This window comes from Mauremys mutica, chromosome 7 (assembly GCF_020497125.1).
Source record: "Mauremys mutica isolate MM-2020 ecotype Southern chromosome 7, ASM2049712v1, whole genome shotgun sequence".
Classification (NCBI taxonomy): Eukaryota; Metazoa; Chordata; order Testudines; family Geoemydidae; genus Mauremys; species Mauremys mutica.
In genome coordinates, this window is record NC_059078.1 from 120,322,365 (window position 1) to 120,341,801 (window position 19,437).

At 42.4% G+C, this 19,437-nt stretch overlaps 1 protein-coding gene across 2 annotated transcripts in view; it reads right to left on the minus strand.

Annotated features, from left to right (window-relative positions):
- PDCD4 (programmed cell death 4) overlaps positions 1-17,453 on the minus strand; it is a 34,370-nt gene extending 16,917 nt beyond the window's left edge. The window contains exons 1-5 of one of the 2 annotated variants that reach the window (XM_045023692.1): positions 17,317-17,453; positions 9,775-9,862; positions 7,012-7,119; positions 801-1,100; positions 116-210 (exon numbers count right to left, since the gene is read on the minus strand). In XM_045023692.1, coding sequence (XP_044879627.1) covers positions 116-210; positions 801-1,100; positions 7,012-7,054 — 438 coding nt within the window. In that variant the 5' untranslated portion in view covers positions 7,055-7,119; positions 9,775-9,862; positions 17,317-17,453. Of the gene's footprint in view, positions 1-115; positions 211-800; positions 1,101-7,011; positions 7,120-9,711; positions 9,731-9,774; positions 9,863-17,316 lie in introns of those variants that run through there. The other variant, XM_045023693.1, reaches the window with a different exon arrangement.
- Positions 17,454-19,437: the final 1,984 nt, after the last annotated feature.

The following is a 19,437-nucleotide window of genomic DNA, read 5'->3' on the forward strand; positions in this document are numbered from 1 at the left end:
GCCAGTGTTTAACATCTTTAGAATCAAGCCTTTATAAATGTCACATCAATTACAGTGAATAAAAAGGCTATTTCCATCTCAAACTTGCACTGTATAAGACAAAACATTTGCTCACCTGGTCATCGTCGTAGTTGGGATCTTTAATATCCACTTCCTCCACATCATACACTTGCCCCGGTGTACCCCAAACACCTTTGCCACCTGCACCACCTAGCAAAACATGCAAAAGTGAAAAAAAAGAGATTACCATAAGCTGGCTAACGCTGGGTTGATCTCAAAATATCTCCATACTACCATGCCTCATTCAGGCATGTGTGTGTAAGACTCAGATTTTCTGGGATATGCAGAAGTATCTTTCAACTCCCAGCCATTTGAGCTTTGCATCACTTGAGTCAGGAAACTGTAAGCAACAGGAGGCAGCATGAAGAGTGCTGAAGATTGAAATAATTGTGCTTTAAGTTATTAAAGGGAGTATCCCAGATATAAATTCCATCATAAAACCTCAAGATCTGTAGATTGTACTGTACATTATGATATAACAACAACAACGTAGTATCCTAAAGAAAGAAGTTAATTGTGCTTGGTATAACGAATAATGCATGTGTGTGCACGCACACTATAATCCATTATTGAAGATTGCTATCTGCTGTGGCCTTCCCCATACAACCATTATAAAAAGAGCTACTGAATGGGAGGATAGACAGAAAATGTTCTTTAGGGAGAAGATAATCCAAATGGAAAAAACAGGCCTTTAGACAAAAGCCCATAAGCACAGACCCTTCTTAGTAGGCTACACCAACCTTTCTTTGGTAGTCCCCTTCCTTTTCCAGACCGGGATCGTCTGTCCAGAAATTTTCCCTTTGGACTAGTTGGTGCAGTGACTCCACTTTTCAGTGTCTCTCCATTATCACTAACAGAGTCTCCTCTCCCAGAATCACGAGAAGAATTTTTCCTTAACCGCCTCTTTGCTCTAGCATTAATTTTAGCTTCATTAATGGAAGATGCAGCTATCCAATTTCCATTGATTTCAGTCTTTATTTCCTCACTTCCAACATTTTCTTCCTCACCAGAAAATGGAGTGTCACTTAGATGATCAAGTTCTCAAAAGAGAAAAGAGACAAAGAAAAATCTAGTTACTGCTTTAAATGGTTATCATAAAAGTTACGCAAACTATTCATCATGATTTTAAAAAAATACATCTTTAAAATGGAAACCTGTCATATAAAAGAAATATTTGATGTAAGGTTGCTGAACCAAAGTACCTGGCCACATTCCAATTACTTTTATTTAAGGCAAATTTGTTGCTTTTCCATTGCCTGTGCAGTAGCATAATGGGAAATAAAGCTCTCCTAGGCTACATGCCAAAGAACATGTATGTGGGTGGGTGAAGAGCAACTGAATGAATATTTTACAAGTAGATAAACCAAGTAAAGAGGTTCTGTAAACGAGCATGGAGCTACTTGGGTTTATAATGTCTCTCGAACTCAGTAAAACATATCCATTTTCCTTAAGGAAAATTCATAGAGTACCACAGGCTGCAATAGAAAAAAAAAAAAGAGATAATAAACTGCAAGAGCACACACTTGGAAATTTCTCAGCATGCCACCAATGAAGAACTGTCTTACTGGTCGATAAGCAGTAACATAACTTTTTTTTTTAAAAATTGGAATCTTTACCTAGATGCAACAACATAAAATAGGAAGTGTTTCATTATACTTTATTGGGCTGGCTCTGCAAACACTCCTGGACACAATGCTTACACCTACGTATAGTTTCATTGCAGTAAATGGGACTACACTCTTAAGTAAGAGCTACACCCAATAATAAGGCTTGTAGGCTCAGACTTTAGTTTTTAAAAATAGAATTCCAACTATGTGTACATGCTGAAGGTTTGCAGAGTGGGGCCCTTAGCATTTTTTCTATTTTTAAAACATACATTTGAAAACGTCTGCCTGTACTTAATCTGTTCTGAGGATGAACAGAAAATTTTAAACTTCCCAGCTATCAATCTAGCACTTCCACATGCACTCAATTCATGTACAATTTTTTTTAAAGTGACATTACTTCATTATAGTAAATACTATCTGGCAATTTCCATTGGGCTACGTTTCTCAGAACTGAAATATTTTCAAAACTAAGCAGTTTTATGGATGGTAATTGAGAACAAAATGCCGTAATGAAGCAATTCCAACTTCAAAGTATCTGCCGGTGTCAAAGACAACTACAGTTCATAAATTTACATATTTCAGAATGAAGAACGCTTGATGCAAGTGTTTGTTGTCAGAATCAATTAAATCATGCTGCGATATTAGTGTTTCCAGATCTGAATGTTAGAATGGAATGGCTGCATTACCATTTAACTGCAAGTCACCCTTTTCCACTAATTACTTACTTAAAATGGTTCCTCTCATGTTGGAAACAATCGAAACAAAAAAACAAGACCCTTGTCTGTGAAAGATATTCCCCCTAACTTAGGCTTTATATAAGTTTGCCCAGCATCTTTATAAAGTAAAACAGAACTGTATAAAACTAAGGAGGGGGGGAAAAAAAGTGGGTTTACTTACACCCTGATCTCCCACAATGTCCTTCCTCAGCCCAGGTCTACAACTCAATCATCAAAAAACTACTCTTCCTAGCAATCCCTGCTTTCTTGCTTCTCAGGAAGAGACTAGATGAGAATTACCCTGAGCCAGCTTTGTCCTTACTACTGAAGGGAGAGTTGTGACTGTATAAAATGAAGGTGACCCTCTACTATTGTGGCAACCACCGTTATACAATTGCAGCAAATCTTGTGCAAAGGATGCCTTGTAAGGTATCACTGGAGAAGTTGCGATCTGCTGAACATTGTTATCCTGTTCATATTTATGTATTATCATTGTGTATGAAGTTATGAATCTTTGCTATCATGTGTTCCTGGGTACATGCCCAAGACAGATTTACATCAAAGCCTGCCAGCATGATTGATAGGCCATTAAAGAGATTCAAACTCTTCCTGAGGATGCCTCAGAGAGCATGTAGACAATGGATGCCTCATGACTCAGCAAGGCACATAGAACATATGAACTCTGACTCCATGTTTGAGACAGTAACTTTCCATGCACATGGACTTGGGGTATAAATTGGAGAGTGTGCCTTCATTTCTTTGCCTCTTTCCTGTTCCACATCTCTAGACTGTGATTTCTAACAAAAAAAAGCTTTGAACAATGGACTGAGGACTCCAATATTTGAGAGGCACCAGAGAAACTTTTTACGAACTGGCAGATTTAACATCACTCCTATTATCCTGATCTACATATTCTGAAATCAGCTGTAATTATATGATTCATGTTAACCATTTAATAACTTCTTTTTTATTGCTAAATCTTCAGTTAGGTTACTAAAGATTGGCTGCAGCGTAGTATTTGGTGAGATCCTGAAAGTACATGTTGATCTGGAGAGTGTGTCTGGCTCCTTGGAGTTGGAAGAACCTAATATATGTAATTTCTAGTTCTAATGGTCATTTAACACAGAAGTCTGGTTGTCTGGATGGCGCCTGAGAGCCTAGAGTGCCTGAAGAGGCCTGTCTCTGGCTTCATAATAACTAGTATAGTATTTTGAAAGCATATATTTGTTATTGGCTTGGTGATAGAATATACCACCTGTCTGGAGTACATGCCCTGTATTTTGGCAATATGACCTGAGACTGGCACTCTTAACTGTATACCAGGCAGCGTGACAAGAGTGACGCTACAGTCAACCCTGGTCATTCAACTCTTGTCTCAGTCTCTAGATCAGTAATATGGAAATCTTTTCAGAAGTACTCCTAAACCTCAAAGGGCCAGCACATTGTTGCAATGCTGAAACATTACATACTTACTATCAACGTCAAAGTGACTATTTAAAAAAAAATAAAAAAAATTTGAACAAAGGCTATTGCGAACATACTTTTTCTCGTCTGTGCACAAACAGCTTACCTTTATAATTCTGTAAGGAACTAGATCACAGTGAGAATTAGTCACCTCATTAGACTAAGAGTATGTTAAACAATTAAGCATTAGTTTTGGCACTCTGCCATACACAATTACCAGTATGTTTTAAGCTCTATCGTTTTGTCCTCCACTACAGAGCGGGGTAAATGCATTAAGTGCAGTTTGAGAAGAGTAACTAGAAGTTTCTCTCTCTAAAAAGTGTTTACTATTTAAATAAATATTTAAGTACAAATAGAAAAAAGATTTGTTTGAATAGTTTCACTGTAAGCCTTTACCCATAATAAAGAAGTGAACCAGTTTAGCTAAATTGATCTAGTTAAACTGATACAACCACTAATGTAGTAACACTTAAAACCTTTAACCTTGGCTTCTATAAATTTATCTTAAAACTGATAATCTGAAGCAATTTAAGCAAAAATGAATGTGCTTAAAGTGCACCTACATTGAGTTTAACGCCATTAATTTAGTTAAGTCAGTCCAGTTTTCTAGTATAAAGGAGAGCCTGAGACTCATAGTACTTACTGAGCAAGTACAACCAGTTCATCTTCTATTAAGTTTATGATCAGGATGAGTTTAGCAATACAGAGGCTTTCGTAAAAAGGAATCATGCCTCTCCAGTCTATCAGAATTCTTTGAGAGGGTCAACAAGCATGTGGAGGACAAGGGTGATCCAGTGGATATAGTGTACTTGGACTTTCAGAAAGCCTTTGAGATGGTCCCTCACCAATGGCTCTTAAACAAAGTAAACAGTCATGGGATAAGAGGGGAAAGTCCTCTCGTGGATCAGTAACTGTTTAAAAGATGGGAAACAAAGGGTGGGAATAAATGGTCATTTTTTTCCACAGTGGAAAGGGATAAATAGTGAGGTCTCCTGAGGATTTGTACTGAGATCAGTGCTGTTCAATGTATTCATAAGTTATGAGGAAAATGGGGAGAACAGTTAGATGGTAAAGTTTGCAGATGGTACAAAGTTACTCAAGATTGCAGTCAGCTTTGGACTTAGCTAAGAGTTACCAAGGAATCTTACAAAACTAGGTGACCAGGCAACAAAATGGCAGATGAAATTCAATGTTGATAAATGCAAAGTGCTGCACATTGGAAAACATACTCCCAACTATACATATAAAGTGATGGGGTCTAAATCTGCTGTTACCACTCAAAGATCTTGGAGTGATAGCGTATAATTCTCCAAAAACATCTGCTCAGTGGCAGTCAAGCTAACAGAATGTTAGGAACTACTAGGGAAGAGATAGATAATAAGACAAAAAAATATTGTTGTCACAATATAAATCCATGATACGCCCACACCTTGAATACTGCGAATAGTTCTGGTAGCCCTGTCTCAAATAAAGATATATTAGAAATGGAAAAGGTACAGAAAATGGCAACAAAACCAATTGTGGGAATAGAATTGCTTCCATATGATACCCCTGGGGGAATTGTGCGCCACTGCACACATGCAGAATTCATGTCCCCTGCAGATTCCCTCCCACCCCCGCAGAAAATACATTTTGCCAAAGAGAGTCGCTGCAATTACATATTTTGCCCACCAGGGGCTGCTGTGGCATCACAAGAGAGGGAAGCCGGCTCACAAGCCGGAGCAGTTAACCACAGAGAGGGAGGAGGCAGAGGTCAGGTGAGGCGGCACAGGACACGGGGGAGGGACAGACTGAGCAGGGCACATAAAGCTGCTGGGGGGGGTCATGCACTGGCATTCAGAAGGGCTAGCGGGGGGACAGACTGAAGTGGGGACACAGCACTGAGCCAGGGGCTGAATGGGTGCGGGGTGCCAGGCCACATGTGCCTGACTCAAACTTCTGCACTAATATGCCTAGTAAGGAATCTATTTGTCAAAAAACATTTCCAGAATCTTTTTTATTGTCTGTATTGTTACAGACATACTTACATGTATTTTGAAATAAATTACTGAAATAACTGAAACTAAAGCAATTATATTGTGTTACTTTGACAAATAAACTATGCAGAATTTTAAAATATTGTGTGCAGAATTTTTAATTTTTTGGTGCAGAATTCCCTCAGGAGTAATAGGAGGAGAAATTAAAAAGACTGGGACTGAGATCATTGAGGAGGAATATAACAGAAGATTATGAAATACTGAATGGTGTGGTGAAAGTGACTAGAGAAGTGTTAGTTACCCCTTCACATAATACCAGGGCTCACCCAAAGAAATTAATAAACAGCAAGTTTTAAACAAACGAAAGGAAGTACTTCTTCGCACCACATGGTCAACCTGTGGAACTCATTGCCAGGAGATGTTGTGAAGGCCAAAAATATAACTGGGTTCACAAAAGAATTAGGTAAGTTCACAGAAGACAGGTCCACCAATAGTTATAAATCAATATGGTCAGGAACACAATCTCATGTTCTAGATGTCCCTAAACCTCAGACTGCCAGAAGCCAGGACTGGATGACAGGGGATGGATTACTCAATAACTTGCTGTGTTCTGTTAATACCCTCTGCAGCATCTGGCCACTGTCAGAAGACAGGATACTGGACTAGATGGACTACTGGTCTGACCCAGTTCCCAGTCTTATGTTATGTTCTTATTATGTGTTTCCTCTGCTTTTAATCCTAGGGACAGTTACATGAGAGCAAAAATCTCTGCTGCAAAAGGAGTTTATTTGCTCTTGTTTAATTGTGACCTGAAGTCATTCCTGTGTTTGTGACATCACAACTAGTTGCTGTGACAGTAATAATAAACATCAGATTATGAGGACTTCAAAGTCACTATCATCTAGTATTCTAGTTAAGCAACCACTTGGGATGTTGCAAACAAAAACAAACAGGAGGAAAAGAGGAACTCCTAAGGAACAGATTTTATTTGCATGCAATTATTCCAATTTTAAAAGAAATACATCAGGCAGCAAATGCAATATAGTTAGAAGAACTGTTTCTAAATTGATTATTTCTTCAAGTTTGTTATGAAGATCTTTAAAGAAGCCACCAAAATACAATTTACAAATAAAAGAAATTCCAGTGTCAATTAATAGTTTAAATACAAAAACTAAAGATGTTATATACCTGTTGGGTTAACATTATATATTTGCTCATTTTCTACTTCCATACTTGTTTAATTGCACTTCCACTGAACTGACAGTAAACAGAAATCTTAATGCTTTCCTTTCAGGCCTAAAAAAAAAAAAAAGGCAGTAAATGCAATTACATTGAATACAGAAATATATTTGATTTTTCCAGTAGACTAAAGTCTGACTGAATTAGAACATTAGGAGTCTTTTACCTAATCAACATTCATTTTCACTCAAATTCAAGAATTAAGACTGGTATTTTTTTTTAAATTAGCATTAACTTACTGGTACTAGTGAAAATATTCATGGGATGGTGAAAATGTAATAGAGAGCACCATTTATAAAACAGCACAGGTAACAGTGTACAACAGTAACACCAGGACAAAGGTCAAATCTACACTTAAGTTTTACCAATATACTTTGGTTTAAATAAACCAATCACACCCCTAACTGAGCTATGTAGTTGTTATACTGGTAAAAACCCTAGTGCAGGCACAGTTACATCGATGTAAAGGTGACTCATACCTTCCAGAGGTGAAAGTAAGCCAGTACGGAGTACCGGTAAAAAAAAAAAAGGTGGCAGTAGTGTACTGGCAAGTAAGTGGAGCATTCAGTACTGGCTCACTTTCACCTCTTTTGGCTGCATAACAAAAAGTTCAAACTCAAAGCTAATAAATGCTTGGAAAGGGAAAACTCACCGTCGCATTTGTTTGTTGTTTCTCTCCCTCTCCTCCTCCAGCCAGAATGCCCGATGCGGCTAGGCTCCGCGTTCCCCCGACCCTCCCAGTCAACAGGGGCTCCCCTCTAGCTTTTAGCTGTTCACTCTGCGGTCTGAGCCCTGGGATTCAGGGCTATTTCTGGCATCCTTGTTAATTTCACTCAGGGTTGTGGGGGAGGGGGGGGAAGAGGGTGACCAAAGCCGGGCAGTTCTTTTCTGCCCCATAGATTTGAACTCGGAAATGGTTCCTGATTTTGATTGTATTTTTTGAGTATTATATTACTGCAGATCGTCTCATCCAGGGGGCAGAAAGAACTGCCCCAGCTTTGGTCACCCCCCACAGCACCAACCCTGAGTGAAATTAACAAGGATGCTAGAAATAGCCCCTAATCCCAGGGTTCAGATAGTGGAGTGAACAGCTAAATTTAAACTGTTCTTATGCAGGTAGCAGGCTACCTGGGGAGGCTTCTCCCTCAGCCAGTCCCCCTGCTACAAGCTAGAGGGGAGCCCCTGCTGAGTGCGGGGGTCAGAGGAACGGGGAGCCTAGCCACGTCAGGCAGCCTGGCTGGAGGAGGAAGGACAAGGAGAAAGATGTGACAGTGAGTTTTCAGTTTTATTCCCATAGTAAAGTTTTATTACAGACAGTACTGGTAGTAGTAATAGTAGCTTTATTTTCTATATCTAAGTCATGCAATGGGAGGGCTACATACTTCATGAATGAGAGGTGGGTTGCTTGTGTTTGGACTGTACGGGTAAGAAATGTAACTTATTTCCACCCCTGGCCCCGTCCCTTCCGTCTGGGGCAAAGTGGGACCTGTACCAGTAAGAGCTGTATTTTACTTTCATCCCTATCCCCTTCCCACATATGACTATCTATGTGGGTTTAAAGCATCTTTATGACACCATACATGCATCCACACTAGGAGAGTTGTACTGATTCAACTATACCACTATAGTTAAAGCATTATAACTTTCTAGTCTAGACAAGCCCTTACCATGCATCCTAATTCACTGCCTCCTGTACACCCAAACACAGATCTATAGGCTATATAAATTTAGTCTACAGAAGTACACACACCTGAGAAGCTCTCACCTCTGTATTCTCTCATGAATACTCTGCTCTCTCCTTCTTCTGTGTATTCTGTTAGCTAGGGGCCAAGGTCAACAAGTTCCCTCTTTCTAGAGAGATTACTGTTATTTTCCTCTCATCCCTTCCCATTCATCTCTATAAACAGCTGGATAATGAGATTTTGAAAGAGATGGCATCTCCCCTTTTCTTAAAAAAAAATATTTCAGCCAGTAAGACTACAATATGCAAATGAATCAGGTGGGCTTACACAAAGACATATTGGCTATATCATTTATCACAAACTTTTACCGGCAAAGTTTTCATGAATCACTTTGTCATCTTGTATCAGAGGTGTAGCCGTGTTAGTCTGGATCTGTGAAAGCAGCAAAGAGTTCTGTGCACCTTATAGACTAACAGACGTATTGGAGCATGAGCTTTCGTGGGTGAATACCCATCCGACGAAGTGGGTATTCACCCACGAAAGCTCATGCTCCAATACATCTGTTAGTCTATAAGGTGCCACAGGACTCTGTTGCTTTGTCATCTTGTGAATGTTATTGGTATGTGTAGTTCTCCCATGAGATTTCAATGGCTCTTCTCTTCTTCCCTTTCCACCCATTGCAGTCCTGCAAACACTTTATTGTTGAGTGGCGAGTTTGTGACATTAGGTGACATCAACCCTCCCCACTTTTCTCCTCTAGTTCACTTGCCTAGTACAGACTTATTGACTACAGCGATGAATAACCAGTGGTTGAAGGTACAAAACTTGCCTTTTTACAGTGATTTCTGCATATAATCCAATTTTCTCAGGTCACACCTCAATTTCAAACAATTAACCTTGAGTAAGGCAATGTCCTCTTTCCCATGCCATCCAATACCTCATTTACAAGTCTTTCTTTCAGCATTACCTCAATCATTCAGTTCTGAAGCACTCTTATTATGCTAAGAGAGTCTTCTCTTGTACTACTCACTCAGGAAGGGGAATCAAGATCATCTGACTATCTTAGGAGGTTGATTTTCTTCTTCCTAGCAGAATGTTCCATTACAGATGTGTTTCTCCTTTAAAACAAAAAGGAAAATACAATTATAAAGAGACTGCATAGAACACTAGAGCTAGGAAAAATAATTATAACTACCACCAGTGAGGACTTTTTTCCCCATACAGGACCTCCCACAAATCTACTTGAGACCACCTTCCATTTAGAAAATTTGAAAGGACACCTGTCTGTAATATTTCTTGGGGGGTTATGACCCTCAGGTTCAGAACCCCATCTTAGACTATAAACATGACATGGGTACCAGCACACCTCAGCTTTACTGCTCACATATTCACACTAATCAGGAGACTGTACTGTCAGTCAGGGCCACCCCTAATTATTCTGGGGCCCTACGCAGCCCCCCTGTGGGCAGGGCTGGCTTGGGGGGCAGAGAGGAACCACCCCCCAGCACTCACTGGCAGTGCGGCTAGGGCCGGGTTGCTGAACTTCCCGTCGCCGGTGAGTGCAGGCCCGGCCCCGCTGCAGTCCTCAGGGGAGTGGGGGCAGCACTGGGGCGGAGCAGAGGCGGGGCTGGAGCAGCACGCAACTGCGCAGGGCACCAGGAAAATTTGGTGCCCCAATGCTGCTGTGTACTTTGTGTATGGGTAGGGATGGCCCTGCTGTCAGTCTAGAGATGGGTAAAATTTACACCTCCTGACTAAATATTAACTTTAATTCCAAGACCAGAAGGGACCATTGTGACCATCTAATCTGACTTCCTGTAAAACACAGGCAATAGAACGTCTCAAAAATACTCCTAGAACAGTATATGTTTTAGTAAAACCTGCAGTCTTCATTTAAAAATTACCAGTGATGGATAATCCACCAGGATCCTTGGTAAACTACTCCAGTGGTTAATTACCCTCACTATTGAATATTTACATCTTATTTTCAGTCTGAGGACTTGTCTTCACTTATAGCACTACAGAATCGAAGTCGGCATCGTTAATCCACCTCCCTGAGAGGCGGTAGCTATGTTGACAGGAGAAGACCTCCCATTGACATAGCTCTGTCTACACAGGGGGTTAGGTTGATATAATTACATTGCTCAGGGTGTGGATTTTTCACACTTGTGAGCAACACCATTATACTGATATAGGTCTGTAGTATAATCCTGGCCTGAACGTCTTAATATAAATTTCCAACCTTTGGATTGTATTATACCTTTTTCAGTTAGATGGAAGAATGCATTATCAAATATTTGTTCCCCACACAGGTACTTACAGACTAATCAAGTCACCCATTAATTTCCTCTTCATTAAACTAAACAGATTGAGCTCCTTCCATCTATCACTATAAGGCATATTTTCTAATCCTTTATTCACTCTTTTGGTTTTTCTCTCAGCCTCTACAGTTTATCAACATCCCTCTTAATTGTGGGCACCATCCCTGGCTAGTAATGGTCACATCACTGTCAAGTATAGAGGTAAAACAACCTCTCAAGTCCCCTGTTTATGCATCCCAGGATCACATTAGCTCTTTTTGCCACAGAGTCACATTGGGAGCTTACTTTCAACTAATTATCCACCACATCTTTTTTAAAATCACTGCTTCCCAGGATAGAGTCCACCATCCTGTAAGTATGGCCTATATTCCTTGTTCCTAGATGTATATATTTAGCAGTATTAAATCGCATATTGTTTGCTTGCACCAAGTTTAGCGAGAAATCCAGATCACTCAGAATCAGTGACCTGTCCTCTTCATAATTGAATGCTCCCCAAATTTTGCAGTAAGCTGCAAACTTTATCAGTGATGACTTTGTTTTCATCCACATCACTGATACATTAAATACCGTAGGGCCAAAAAAATGATCCCTGCAGGGCCCCACTGGAAACCCATCTGCTTGATGATGATCCCCCATTTATAATTACATTGAGACCTATCAGACATTTTTTAATCCAGTTAAGGTGTGCCATGTTAATTTTATATCATTCTAGGTTTTTACTCAAAATGTCACCAAGTCAAAACACCTTATAGAAATCTAAATATGTCAACACTATTATCTTCAATCAACCAAACTAGTAATCATTAAAAAGATTCTATCCAGTTAAAACCTGTCAAATTATCTTCCATAAACCCATGTTGGTTTCCATTACTCTCCTTCAATTCTTGATTAATTGAATCCCATATAAACTGCTCGGTATCTTGCCCGAGATTGATGTCAGGCTAACAGACTGAAATTGCCAGGGTCATCCTGTTGTGCTAGTTTTTAAAAACTAGCACAACATTAGCTTTCTTACAGTCTTCTGGAACTCCTCAGTGTTCCAAGGCTTAATGAGAATCTACATTAATGATCCAGAGAGCTCCTCAGACAGCTCTTAAAACTCTCAGATGCATATTATTTGGACCTGCTGATTTTAAAATGTGTAACTTTAGTAGCTTCTGCTTAATATCGTCCAGAGAAACTAGCAGAATGGAAAGAGTTATCATCAACATATGATGAGACTGCATCATCTGTTTTCTCCCCAAATACAGAATTCATATTTATTAAACATTTCTGCCTTTTCTGCACTGTTATTGCTAATTATAGCATTTCCACCTAGTAATGGACCAATACAATTGTCAGGATTCTTTTTGTTCCTAATAAAATCTAAATATATAATTATTGTGCTTAACACTGCTCACCATAGATTTTTTTCCTTGTGTCCCTTTGCATCTCTTACAAATTTTCTACAATTCCAATCCAATTACTATCAACTTCCCCCTTTCTTCCATTTGTTATATATTTTTATTTTTAATAGCTATCTTCACTACCCTTCTACATCTGGTTGTTTTTTTAAATCAGTATGGTTAAAGGGGCTTGCTTAAACTTGGTAATGCTAGTATTCAACATCAGTTTCAGGACTACCTCACATTTCCTAACTAAAAACCTTTATTATTCATCTACTACAGTATAAGATCTGAAAATCTGTAAAAAGAGCATATTGGTATCATCGTGTCATAAATACAGGCCAGTCTAGACACATGATGATGTGCTCCTATTTTGCTCAAACTAATTTTCTAAAGCTTCATATAGTCAAGAATAATTTGTCATGTGTTAAAAAAAGTTTTCAAAGTTACACACAAATATTCACAAGAAGATCAGAGCTTTTGTGCCTCACAGCAAAACCAGAGCATAAGTATATATACTGTAGATATATACACTCAAACTTGGTGTTAATTTTTTTTAAGCAAATCTCAAAGGGCTTTGCAAAGGAGATCAGCATCATTACCTTCATTTTACAGAGGGAGTGACTGAGGCACAGAGATGAAGTGACTTGCCCAAAGTCACCCAGCAGGCCACTGGCAGAACCCATATCTCCTGAATCCCAGTCCAGAGTTCTACCATCTAGACCAGTGGTTCTCAACCTGTTCTCTGCGTATCTCTGGGGGGTCTGCAGACCATGCCTAAGATTTCCAAAAAGGTCTGCACCTCCATTTGAAATTTTTTAGGGGCCTGCAAATGAAAAAAGGTCGAGAACCACTGAACTAGACCACACTGTCTCAGCTGAATATACAAGACAAACACATGGTAAAAGTAAGTATTATTTTCTCGATTTTATAGATGGGGAATTGAGGCAGAGAGAGATTAAATTACTTGCCAAGGAAGTCTGTGGCAGAGCTGGAAATTCAACCCACATCTTTCATATCTTAGTCCAATTACTTAATTGAAATACCCCTCTCAGCTGACTCTGTATTTGCACTTTTACATGCAAGTTGTGCTATCATGCTTAGAAATGTTACCAGCCCCCACTGATCAATGATAAAAATACTTACTTGTATTACCACTTCCCTCTACCATACAAGCAGATACTTACTTCCTTTTTTAGTGAGGTTACAGCCACAAAATTGATTTTTGGGGGATGTCAGAGGGGAGAGGGGGGTACCACATGGATCATACATCTGGGTAAGCCACAGTAATAGGGGAAGAATGTGTACCTTCATTGACTGTTAACATGTTTAACAAAAAGTTAAATAATATTTTTAGTATTATTGGCATTCAAACTCAGATACTTAAAGCTTGTTTTTTTTTTCTTCCTCCTTTGTGTAATCCTCAACAACAAAAAATATTCTGGGATAAAAATAAATAATTTTATTGATGTGAAATAAAATCCAGGTCCCACTTCCACAGCTCTCTGTTCCATAGCAATGATACTTGGTTTTGACCAGTAGACTAAGCAGATATGAATATTAAGACAAAAGATAGCCTCTTGCTGTTGGCTCTATTTTTCCAGGGTCACTTTAATTACTGTAAACACACTTAAGAAAACAAAACAGGTTGAACATTAAATTGTTAACACTCACGGACACACCATAGGTTCATGGAGCCTTTAGAGACAAGATCTGTAGTGCAGAGTTGTTAATATGAACAAAGTAATGCATATCAACATTATGTAAGTACTAAGTTAATGACCTATTACTTAAAACTACTATGTGGTTCAAGAGGGTTATTTCTGCATATTCATACTCCTGAGACTGATGCCACCTTAGCCCTGCAGAGTAAACCCTAAAATTCCAACATATTAATTTATGTTTGAGGGCAGCCCCAAAACATTCTCAAAATGAAGACTTGCTCAAGGCTTAGGAGACTGCTGAAGATGGCCCTACAGCCTCTTACTGTGGTACTGACTTCCTTAGAGCCAAGTAAGAGTCCTGCACTGAAAAAGTACCTACATTGGCTTGTTCCGGCAGAACAGAGGAGTATCCAATACAAACACATCAGCAGATACCTGCTCGGTACCTTGTTTCTTGTTATATGAGTAACTTCCAATATCAACAAAGATAAGTTCCTTAAAAGCCCAAATCATCCGCAGCAACAGTAACAGTCCAACAATGGAAGAGATGAAGCCTCAGCACCCAGAGAAGATTTAGGTACTACAGTCATGAACCCTGGATCCAAATGGCATAATTTTCCTCACTTCCAGGGTCATTCCTGATTGATGTATCTGAAATCAAACTGGCTTACTCGCTGTGTCCCTTCCTCAGGCCAGATAGCCAATATGTTAGTGGACCCAAGGACTGGGCTTGTAAAACCTCCTTGGAAAGGCAACTGACACAGTTGTCTAGTTCGGTTATTTATATTAATGAAGTTAATTGGTGCTACTTTAATCAGGAACCAAGTATTCACTGTGCTTGACTCTACGAAAACAAAAAAAACCCCCAAAAAACAGAACAGTCTCTGCCCCAGAGAGCTCACAATCTACAGGTAGACAACACAACGGGGACTTAAAAAAAAACAAAAAAACCCTCAAACTTAAGAATTTGCAGAACATTGTTCCACTACATGCATCTGACGAAGTGGTTATTCACCCACGAAAGCTCATGCTCCAAAACGTCTGTTAGTCTATAAGGTGCCACAGGACTCTTTGCTGCTTTTACAGAACATTGTAGAGTGCTGCAAAGACTCAAAAAACCATAGGATCCTGGGAAGGTTTGTTTTGGAGGGAGGTGGTGTCTTGTTTTTTTCTCAAGTCCATTATTTTCTCTGGTCTCTGATAGGCAAGGAGCTTTTCTGGATCATTCGGTTGTGACTATTTCAATGAGACATTTCTATTTATGTAGGTATTTAAACCGCACCCATCAGCCGGGTACATATCTCACGATCACCTGCATCCAAGCGTTCCCACTAGCAGGTTAACATAAGCAAACGTACCCCAATGTGTCCCTGACCAAGAATTTGCAGTGATGTTAGATAAGGAACAAGGCTTCAGAAGCAGCAAAGAATCCTGTGGCACCTTATAGACTAACAGACATTTTGCAGCATGAGCTTTCGTGGGTGAATACCCACTTCTTCGGCTGTATTTGTGCAAGTTTCTTCATGAGGTTGATGGATTTCCACTCCATACAGCTAAATGCAGTGCCTTGCATAGTGTCAAGTATCAGAGGGGTAGCCGTGTTAGTCTGGTTCTGTAGAAGCAGCAAAGAATCCTGTGGGTATTCACCCACGAAAGCTCATGCTGCAAAACGTCTGTTAGTCTATAGTGCCACAGGATTCTTTGCTGCTTCTACAGAACCAGACTAAGACGGCTACCCCTCTAAGGCTTCAGAAAACTCTAAAAATCTCTAGATTTTAAATCTTCTTTGAGTATGCTTGATATGGCAATTTCCCCCTTCCCCAACTTCAAGCAAAAGGTACTAATCATTAATGCCATACTACATTTTTAAACTGCAGCAAAATGGCTGAAGTCACATTTAAAAACAACAAAAGAAATGTTGCTTAAACTTCACAGCATTTTTTCCTCCCTTTGAGCAGAGAACAAGCATGAAAACCTCCAGCCTGAAATATGAACATTTCAAGGTTGTGGACTTGTGAAAACAGTGTTACAGCAGAATTTTTTTGTGGCCATGTGCTCACTGCAGTACCGTAAAAAGATCCATTTCCATCTGAGGTTTACACATACATACACTTTTATAGCACAGAATGCTCTATATAAATACTAGATGTTAGTTATATAGGAAAGAGTGTATAAACAGCCAAAAATATTACTTATTCAAAAAAAGACCTGTTACAGTTAAACATACACCAATCCACCTTTAGCACAATCTTAAAGCGCACACTTTAAAGTATCAGGAATAACAGCGGAAGTGGTTTTCATACAGATGTGGCTAGTTTGTTTTGTTTTTAAAGGTGCCGCAGCCAGCTCGGTCTTTACAAGAAAAGAAAGTGACTTTACAGCATGAGGGGTAACCAACAGCTCTCCTGTAAAGAGCTAAACCAGGCTCCCTCCTCCCCAGTAACCAATTCAATCCTAGTGCTGTTTGGGGGCAGCAGGCCTGTCACTGCATCCTCAGCCAGCCAGACTGGGCCAGGGAGCAGAGGGGTTGGGGATCACTCCTTCCCCACAGATGGGAGCGACTTGTATCTTTACGACAAAGCCCTGGCTGGGATGATTTAGTTGGGGATTGGTCCTGCTTTGGACTAGATGGCCTCCTGAGGTCCCTTCCAACCCTGCTCTTCTATGATGAAGACCACTGGCTCCATTAAGGGCACTGCTTCTTAGGAGGTGTCTTTAACTGGGAGTCAGAAAGCGGGGGGGGGGGTGTTTAAGACCCTGAAATAGACAGGGTAGCGGAGGGGAAAGCCCCCACCCCACCATCATCCCCCCGGCTGGGGGACAGAGCAGGGAGCGGGCATGAAGACCCCCACCACCCTCTCCCCGCTGGGGGGGCAGCAAAGGCCCCCACACCACCCCCACTATCCCTCCCTCCGGGGGGGGCGTCCTGAACCGAAGGGGGGACCGTGAACAAGCCTGAGGAGCTCTGGGAAGGACCCCACACGCCCACCCGTCCAGGAGGGGCGTGGAGCCCAGAACACCCCCCACCCCTCGCCTCGCCTCAGAGACTTCCGGGGGAGGATCCCGAACTTCCCCTGAGGAGGCTTCTGGAGAGGGGCGAGGACCCCGCAATCCCCGCCCCATCTAAGGGGGCTTCCCAATAGGAAAAGACCCCGCGCGCCCCCCCCCGGAGCCGCGCGCGGGAGGGCGGGGTTCCCATTACCGTAGGCACTAGGCAGCGGTCCCGGGGCTGCCCTGTCCCCACAGCCGCTGCCAGGCTCGCTCTGCCCCCTTCGCTGCCCTGTTTGTTTTTGTTTTGTTCTGCCCAGCGACGCGGCCACGAGCGGCCGCCGCGGATTGGTCGCCTGGCTCCACCCGCCACAGCCAATCAGAGGGCGAGGCGTTGGGAAGGGGGCGGAAGAGAAGGAGCGTACTCAACCGGGCGAAGAGGGCGGGCGGCACCACCCGCTCGGAACGGAGGGGTGTGGGTGTGTCCTGCAGGGAAGGGAGAGGAAGGAACCATTGTGTGTTGGGAGGGGAGGTCCAGCCTACTGGGGAGGGAGGGGCGCGCATCATCCGATTGCCCCCAGGCCATTGTCAAACTCCCCAGGCCTGTTAAGAGGCGCCATATACTAGGCAGAGGGGGGGGGCTTTGCTGCCCCATAGGGCCCTATGCAGTGGTGGGGTGGGGTCCCAGGGTGCTAGAATGAGGAGGTATTGGGACTCAAATTGCCTCCGCAGGTTCTATTGCCCGGCACCTTGTATGGGTCTGGTCTAAATGAGCATAGGGTGGCAGGCACTTATGTTGCCAGTGGCCAAATGCCCACCCATTCTGCCACCCTCCCATCCTTTTGGAAGGGCATTTATCACCCCATCAGCCAGCAATTGCTGGTTTATTCACCCATCCACTGCAAAACTCCTAAGGGCCAGTGTACTCACCAGGGGCAGAGGCCAGGGCAGTTGCCTTCCCAAAGAGCCTTATTAATAGCAGTTAAATACTGGGATCTAAAGCAGAGGCATAATTGTTATTTTTCAGTCCCATAAATGTTTATGGCCCATGGCATTTATATCACAATTAGATAATGCATCATCAGTTTTTTTTCCCCATCCTCAGTTTAGCCCTGCACGACACCAGACAGATCTGCTTAACACAGGACGTTATTGCTCCATAGCTAGAATAAAGGTGGCTTTAAGGAAGCCTAGGTGATCTATGCAGCTGCATAGTGCACTGTATTTCCAGGGGCTCTCTGTCACATATGCATATGTAATGCTGACAGACCCTGGTCATCGGCGGGCAGGATTGAAGCAGGGACTTCTGGCAGAGCCGCCTGGGGGAGGGGAGTGGGGCAATATGCCCCAGGCCCCGCAGGGGCCCCCACAAGAGTTTTTCAGGGCCTCTGGAGCGGGGTCCTTCATTTGCTCCGGGGGCCCCAGATAACTCTCGTGGGGCCTGGGCCCCCGGAGCTTCTTCTGCTCCAGGTCGTCGTTGGCAATTCGGCGGCGGGGGGTCCTTCCGCTCTGGGGTGGAAGGACCCCCCGCACTTCGGCGGTGGGTCCCGCTTTGGCGGTAATTCGGCGGCGGGGAGTCCCTGCCGCGGGTCTTCAAGGCATTTCGGTGGCGGGTCCCGGAGCGGAAGGACCCCCCACCGCCGAATTACCGCCAAAGTGGGGGCCCCCCGCCGCCGAAGACCCCAGGCCCCCTGAATCCTCTGGGCGGCCCTGACTTCTGAAGCTTAGTGCTGCCTCTACCGCATGAGCTAAAAGCCAACTGGCTGTTAACTAATGCTGCAGAGCAGACTCATTTAATTCTCTCTCTAAGCCCTGGTCTACACACAGCCCCTGGTTCGAACTAGGGTACGCGAATTCAGCTACGTGAATAACGTAGCTGAATTCAAACTACCCTAGTTCGAATGACTTACCGTCCAGACGCCGCGGAAGCGAACTCCGCGGCTCCAAGGTCGACTCCGGCAACTCCTCCTGCCGCGGTGGAGTACCGGAGTCGACCGCGGCGCTTCCGGAGTTCGAACTATCGCGTCTAGATCAGACGCGATAGTTCGAACTCCGAGAAGTCGAACTCGCCGCGTCGACCCGGCGGGTAAGTATAGACGTGGCCTAAGTGGTCTTGGTGCCACTAGATGCAACAGAACACCACACTCAGAAAGTGTGTGGGTTACATATACTCAACCCACTAGGCATAGGATGGGTCCCATGTGGGTTAAATCACCGATTCCCCATCCATCATCCCATTGAGGGGGGCTGCGTGGCAGATACTAAGTTTGCTTGCTGCTCTCATCCACTTGTAATGTTGTGCTTGCATCTGAAGAAGTGGGTTTTTACCCACTAA